General features: G+C 44.6%; 2 protein-coding genes across 2 annotated transcripts; both read left to right on the top strand.

The window, feature by feature from the left end:
• Window positions 1-3795: 3795 nt before the first annotated feature.
• LOC123275253 lies at window positions 3796-4872 on the top strand. The gene has a single exon (XM_044743281.1). It carries the CDS (start codon window positions 3796-3798, stop codon window positions 4777-4779), a length of 984 nt encoding a protein of 327 aa, XP_044599216.1. The 3' UTR covers window positions 4780-4872.
• On the top strand, window positions 4825-5592 carry LOC123275176. The gene has a single exon (XM_044743162.1). It carries the CDS (start codon window positions 4825-4827, stop codon window positions 5590-5592), a length of 768 nt encoding a protein of 255 aa, XP_044599097.1.
• The last annotated feature ends 2634 nt before the right edge of the window (window positions 5593-8226 follow it).

Here is an 8226-nt window from a genome sequence, read left to right as displayed (position 1 = left end):
GCCGGCGCATCCAGGTGCCCAGTATTTAAAGAGGCACTCCAGAAGATAACAAACAAACAGACATGAAGATATTGCAGCTAAACCTAAACCATTGCGAAGCTGCACATGATCTGCTTATGCAAACAGCAAGAGAACTAGAGTTAGACTTAGTAATGATAGCAGAGCCATACAGATACCTGAATACCCAGCCTTGGGAATCTGACAGCACCACCAAGGCTGTTATCTGGTCTTGTGGTAAGCATCTCTTCCAGAGTGTAGTTAACAATGATAATGCCGGCTTTGTAGCAGCAAAAGTTAACGGCATCCGTTTCTACAGCTGTTATGCACCACCTAGCCTATCCATTGTTGAATTCACTGAATTCTTGGACAAACTGACCGAGGACGCCAAGCAGCATTATCCAGTCGCGATTGCCGGTGACTTCAACTCCTGGGCAGTAGACTGGGGCAGCAAGCAGACAAATGCGCGAGGAAAAGCACTCCTAGAAGCTTTCTCTACACTAGATGTAGTCCAGCTCAACAGTGGTGATACGCCAACCTATACTAAAGGAGAAGCAAGCTCTATCGTAGATCTCACTTTCGTCAGCAGCAGCCTCATCAGTGGGAAATACGACTGGAAGGTGATGGATATCTACACAGCCAGTGACCACAAGGCAATTCTCTGGGAAATATCACATGACCGGAATACAAGAAGACCAATCAAGTCATTCAATACCATTGGATGGAAAGTGAAGCCTTTTGACACAAGCACATTGGTAATAGCCCTTAATAGTGAACTGATTACTACTGGATCCGCAGAAGAAATGACCAAGGACCTGATGAAAAGAGTTGTCCAGGCCTGTGACGCCAGTATGGTCCGGAAACACAGCATAAGCCAACGCCCGGCAGTGCACTGGTGGAACGACCACATCAGTGTTCTTCGGAAAGAGTGTCTAAAGAAAAGAAGAATATCTCAGCGTGGCTATCGACGACCTAACTCTGCGGAGCTGGTCGCAGAATACAAAAAAGCCCGTCGATCATTGAACAAAGCCATCAAGGATAGTAAGAGACAATGCTGGAAAGAGCTCATCAACGAGGTGGATAAAGACGTGTGGGGTAGGCCTTATAAGGTGGTTATGACCCACCTAAAAAAACAAAAAATGCCATCACCTACGTGTCCTCAACTTCTCCAGAAAATCGTCACTGCACTATTCCCACAGCAACGCAACTTCGATTACCAGTTGGCGCCAGGCGAACTGGATGACACTCCACCTGTCACTGAAGAAGAACTGCTGGAGGCTTGTAACCGTGTAGGGAATAATAAAGCGCCGGGATTGGACGGAATCCCTAATATAGCCTTGAAAACCATCATAAAGGCAGCTCCAACATTATTCCTAGACGTTTATAATTCATGCCTTAAGGAGGGGACTTTCCCGCATAAGTGGAAACAGCAACGATTGGTACTGTTACCTAAAGGGAAGAAACCACCGGATGAACCGTCATCTTACCGCCCACTTTGCATGCTAGATACAGCGGGTAAGATATTTGAACGCATAATTCACCAGAGAATTGAAGCAGTAGTCGACCCACCCCTGGCAGACAATCAGTATGGATTCCGGAAAGGACGATCAACCCTGGACGCAATCAAACTGGTTGTTGATACGGCCAAGGAAGCAATCGCAGGAACCAGATGGAAGGGTGGAACGAAAGAGTATTGCCTGGTGGCGACCCTAGACATCAGAAACGCATTCAACTCCGCCAATTGGGAATGCATCATGCAGGCCCTCCAAGAGAAGAATGTACCAGAATACCTTCTTAAGATCGTAACAAGCTACTTTGAAAATAGGGTCTTGAAGTATGACACGAAGAACGGTCCGAGGGAGTATGATATTACTGGACGTGTACCACAAGGTTCAGTCCTAGGCCCGCTCCTGTGGAATATTATGTATGACGGTCTATTAAGACTAACTCTGCCAAGAAACGTCAAACTCGTAGCATATGCAGATGACGTAGCCGTAGTGATTGTTGCCAAACACCTTGACGAGATAAACCATATGTTCGATCTCACTTTTGAGCGCGTTAACCGGTGGATGGACGCAGTGAACCTGCAACTGGCGCAACACAAGACTGAGGCAGTGCTTATTACCAGCAGAAAAGTGGTAGAGACCATTAAGCTAAAAATCGGCGAACAAGAAATCACATCACAACCTTATATCCGATATTTGGGAGTGATGCTTGATGCCCGACTCAACTTCAAGCAGCAAGTGGAGCATGTCAGTGCCAAAGCGTCAGTAGTGCGGGCCAGTCTCGCACGACTGATGCCGAACGTCGGAGGCCCAAAGTAGAGCAGGAGGCTATTACTGTCATCAGTAGTCACATCGGTGCTCACTTACGGAAAATCCATTTGGGCCGACGCATTAAAAACGCAAGAATCATTGAGAAAGGTTGGACCAGTATATCGACTGAGTTGCGAACACAAAAGTGCTTACCGAGTTGCGATCCATTGAGAGGAAAAGAGCGAAAGACCGAATCTAGAAGGAAGAAATAACATCTTAGCCACCAGAAGGAAGAGCGGCAGCTTATTCCTCCCCCCGCGAAGAAATGCCTTACGGCGGTACCATGGGGGATCAGAGGATAGAAGAGAAAGGGGTTTAGGGTTTAGTGGGTAGGGGCGTCAGCGTCGAGTTTTAGTATGACGCTGCGTCGAGTCGCCACATATCCAGGCCAACAGCTATGCCTAGAATTCGTAAAAAGGATTCCCCCCCCCCAAAAAAAAACACACACACACACACACACACACATACATACAGACATAGTGACAACCTCGCGGGAGTAGTCAGGGAAGCTTCCCAGGACCTCAAAACGTCGAAATCTGATGAAAACTCGATTTTCGAAAAACGGGGTAAAACCAATAACTTCCCGATTTTTGAAAATCTTCGATTTTCTTAGCAGGAAGTTAAAAATAGGTGGCGTTTTTATAATTATAATCTCCGGTAAAAAATAAGACACCACCTATTTTTATCAACGATTTTGTTTTGTTTTATGATATGTATCATCGGGATATGTATCATTGCACACATGTATCATTGGGTATATGTGTGATCAAAATTTGAATAATTGAGATATGTATCATCGGGACTTGGGTAACTGACACATATGTATCATCGGGATATGGGTAAAAAATACCCGCTCGTTATTTTTGTTTCTAGAGCTTGCACAGTAAAAAAATTTACAGCGCATGCGCCGGAAAAAAACGCCAACGAACGCGGCCTGTACTACTATAGAAATATAACCCCTCGAACACAATCTGTGTTTGACTTAGTCCGTCGTTTTTATTTGACTAGTGTGGTGGTTCGACCGGCTCGGCCACGCCACTAGCGACCAGAAGTGCAATCAAGGCGCCTGAAGCGCTAACTCACGGAGCCAGCAAACATCGTACACAAACCAATACAAACACACACTGACACACACACACACACACACACATATAAACAAACTCCCACCTTCCGCGGTGCTACAGCTCTGGCATCCATTATTATTATGATTATTATCTTACAAAACTAACTAGTGCCTAACGTGTTGATTATTAAAATCTAATATATTAACTATTCTAATTGTACCCTAAGTGAATAAATACATATTTTATTATTTAATTGCCGAGATCAATATTTATTTATAGGGTAGTACCTTTTAACAACTACATAATTGGTGACCCCGACGTGATCTCGGAATTAAACAGTGAAATATGTGAAATATCTACCGACGCCACAGCCATAACCAAGCAAAATTGGCGCGAAACTATCTGGAAAATCTTAACTCATGATAAGAACTTCTAAAAAAGACAATAAAAAGGTAGACCCTAAGAACAATAATTCGGATGCAAGCTCATCAACGCTTTGCTTGGCGAATTCGGCAGGGTGCCACCACCAAGGTACGCACCAAACGTCCCAACAGTTCAACCTCAGCACGGGAAGTCAACAACTGCAAAACAACAATCAACAACAGCAAACCAACAACAACGGTCCCATTATTCCACAACCTGGCCTGATACCGGTCACACAACAAGTGCCTGAACAACAAGTCTTTGCAGTTAGCCTCAACCTGCCACAATTCACCGCGGACAGACCTGAAATTTGGTTTGCCATCGCCGAAGCAGACTTCACAGCCAACCGCATCACCAGTGACAGTCAGAGATACAGTCAGATTTTGAAGGCCCTCCAACCCAACATCCAAAATCAGCTTTGGGACATCATCAGCAACCCACCACCTCAAGATAAGTATCTTACATTAAAAAACGCTATACTTAGCCGTTTCGCTGATTCTAGACAAACACAACTTCTTAAGCCCCTGAGAGACATGACACTTGGTGACAAGAGACCTTCGCAGCTCCTCCGAGAAATGCGTGAACTGGCAAGAGGATCAATCAACGACGACGCGTTACACCAGCTCTGGAAAGAGCGTCTTCCAGCCTGGATTCGTCCATACCTCCTGGTCTCACCTCACATCAATGACTTCAACGGCTTGGCGGACCTGGCGGACCGCCTCGTGCTCAGCATGGGCAACAGCTTGGTCTACGCTGTTCACAACAGAGACCATTCACTCTCTACAGGCCAGTCTCATCTCGAACAACAAATGTCAGAGCTTAAACTTACTATGAAAAGCCTTCAACAGGATATCAGCAACATGAAACTTCAGCTACAGCAGCAGCTCCTGCTGATCAACAATCTCAGCCAACGCAAATCCAGAGCTGACCAAGGCTACGGCAGATCGATCCAGGGGCAGGGCTTCGACACCCAACCCTAATGGGTACTGTTACTATCACAACCGCTGGGGAAACGACTCGAGAAAATGCATCCAGCCATGCAAGTTCGTCCCAGTCACCCCCACAAACTCGGTAAACTAAAACCGCTGACGAACGTCGGGGCAGTCGGCGACAGCAACAATAAACTACCGCCCCAAGAACTGTGTCTCCATGTCTACGACTGCAAAACCAACCAAAAATTTTTAGTTGACTCCGGTTCAATAGTCTCCATCATTCCGGCAAGCTCCATAAGCTCCAGACTTGAAAAAAGTCCACTCACACTGTTCGCTGCAAACTCCTCGGCCATCAGCACCTATGGAACTAAGACAGTCCAGTTAGATCTAAACTTGCGCAGACCTTTCAAATGGTCTTTCATCATCGCTGACGTTCAAACAGCCATCATCGGAGCCGACCTGCTTACACATCACAACCTATTGATTGACTTAACGAATCAGCGTATCATCGACCCGCACACGTCCTTGTCAACAAGAGGCAAAACACTAGCCGCAGAAACCTACAACGTCTCAACAATAGACTCAAGACTTCCAAGTATTTATGCGAATCTGCTCCAAAAATACATAGAGATTACGAAGTCGATCAGCAAACCTAACCTCACAAACATTTCTTACGCTCATCGAATAATCACTAGAGGACCACCAACCACAGCACGCGCGCGAAAGCTTGGTGGCGAGAAAGCTGAAGCAACAAAAGCTCAAATCGCAGACATGCTGGACAAAGGCACCATCCGATCCTCGAACAGTCCATATGCAAGCTCGATTCACTTGGCAAAGAAAAAAAAAAGTGTGTGCGTGTAACCTTTACGCGCGATTGAAGTAAAACTTCTTTGGCGTTGACGGCATATATCATTGAAATGATTAAATTTTAACTTAAATAATAAATATTATATTATAATTTAATTATATTTATTATTCATGTGCTTTACAAAGATTATTCAAATGTTATATTAATATTATTCATTCGAAATAGGTACTTGAATGTCATTATAATTTTTTATGTATTTTTCATTTATGAAATTATAGGTTTGTGGTAACTATAATGTGAAACATAAATTTTACTCTCTAAATTTGCTACTTTTCTTGAAAATACAGCATCTATCGTTGTACCGAAACGCGTTGTTGATTGATGTCGAGAAGTATTTATAGATAGATTAAATTGCTATTCACAATTGATCCGTTTGAAAATATTGGAAATAAATAATCCTAATTGATTATGATATTTGCCACTAGCTGGCTTATAAGTCAAGAAGCGTGGAGTGCGTGAAGTATATGACATACACTTACGACCAATCCAAATTATTATTTTTAAATAGCGGAAACTACATAGACTATAGTAAGCGTTACTTCCGTCAGAAAAAAAAATCTGAGTTACTTCCTAGTCGCGGCTAATGAAGTTTTTACTTCAGAAATGACACGTGGAGATTGTGTGGCGACTATTGAAGCCTAAACGTAAGCACTGAGAAAGACATGTATTCACCGCCATTTATTCAAGACCTGTTCCACCGTCTTCACGGCAAAAAGATCTACTCAAAAATCGACCTTGACGGAGCATACCTCCAACTACCCATGCATCCTGGTGACATACAAAAAACAGCAATAATCATCCCGTGGGGGCTTTTTGAATATGTCGTCATGCACTTCAGCCACAAGAACGCCACTCAATCCTTCCAACGATTCATGGACTCAATCTTCCGCGACCTCGACTTCGTCTTTGTCTACATAGATGACATCCTCATCATGTCAGAAAATGAAAAAGAGCATCTCAAACACCTGGAGACTGTCTTTCAGCGACTCAAAAGCTACTCACACCGCATTAACAACGACAAATACGTATTTGGTCAGTCGGAAATCAACTTCCTCGGATTCACCATCAACTCACACAGCTACTCTCCAATCGATAAACGCATCTCTGCTACTCTGAACTACAAAAAACCTGAAACTGTCGAGGAACTCAGACGTTTTCTCGGCATGATTAATTACTACAGACGCTTCATACCACAAGCTGCGCAAATCCAGTTACCTCTGAACAGCTTCCTCAAACAATCAATAAAAAAATACAAGTCTAAAATACCGTGGACTCCTGAAGCATAAAGTGCATTCGAAGACTGCAAGAAAAAATTAGCTGATGCCACGCTACTCTCGTATCCATCACCTGGTGCTCGTCTCGCACTTACAACGGACGCTTCATCAACAGCCATTGGTGCTAAATTACAGCACATACGACCGTGAATTACTTGTTATTTTCGCATCAATTAAATTCTTTCAGCAATTATTTGATTGCAACCACGTAACCATCATCACTGACCACAAACCACGCACCTTTGCTCTGAAGTTGAAACACGAGGCCTCGAAACGCCAGCTAAGACAACTGGATTACATCTCTCAGTACGCCACTGAAATTAAATACCTAAAAGGTGAAGACAACATAGTCGCTGATGCTTTATCACGCATCCACTCGATCAACATGCCAACGGTGCTCAACCCTGAACAAATACGCAATGAACAGCTCAACGATGAAGAATTGAGAGACATAGTCGACCATTCCATGTCGTTACTGCTCCAGGAACTCGAGGTCGTAAACGGTATCAATATTTACTGCAACATCTCCAACGACCGCGTCAAGCCATACATTCCAGCCTCTCTACGCAAGACAGCGTTTGACATCATGAATGGACCAGCTCACCCCAGTGGCAGAACAACCTCACGACTACTGAGAGAAAAATTTGTATGGCCCGGTATTCGCAAGGACGCTATACAGTGGTCACGCGAATGCCCAGCCTGCCAACAGTCGAAAATTCACCGGCACACTCGCCTCAAACCAAACCACATTGACGTACCTGACACGAGGTACAACCACGTACACATCGACATCATCGTGCTACCCAACGTCAAAGGCTACCAGTATTGTCTCACCATGATCGATCGATTAGGTGGCCGGAAGCAGTGCCCATGATGGACATGACGGCTGACACGGTAGCAACTGAGCTTTTTAATCACGGGATTGCTTGTTTTGGTTCTCCAACCACCATTACCTCGGATCAAGGGACCCAGTTCAAATCCGTGCTCTTCCAAGCCCTCGTCAAACTCATCGGTGCAACAAACACTCGGACAACCGCGTATCACCTGCAGTTTAACGGCATCGTTGAACGCATGCACCGCACTCTAAAAGCAGCGCTGATGTGCTCTCCTGAACCATGGCTCGAGATTCTACCCACTGTGCTTTTGGGACCCCGAACGTCCTTCAAAGAAGACATACAGGCTACACCGGCAGAGATGCTATATGGCACATGCCTTAGAATACCTAGGGAATTTTTCATCACCGCAGATTTACCACCTGATCCATAAATATTCGTGGAAAAACACAGAGAATTCATGCGAGGCATTCGTCCTACACCAACAGCCCACCACACAAAAGCAAGAATCTTCGTACTG

The sequence above is a fragment of the Cotesia glomerata genome, linkage group LG1 (genome assembly GCF_020080835.1).
Source record: "Cotesia glomerata isolate CgM1 linkage group LG1, MPM_Cglom_v2.3, whole genome shotgun sequence".
Taxonomy (NCBI): Eukaryota; Metazoa; Arthropoda; class Insecta; order Hymenoptera; family Braconidae; genus Cotesia; species Cotesia glomerata.
Note: the sequence above shows the minus strand (reverse complement) of the source record. Positions and strands in the feature narration are given on the sequence as shown.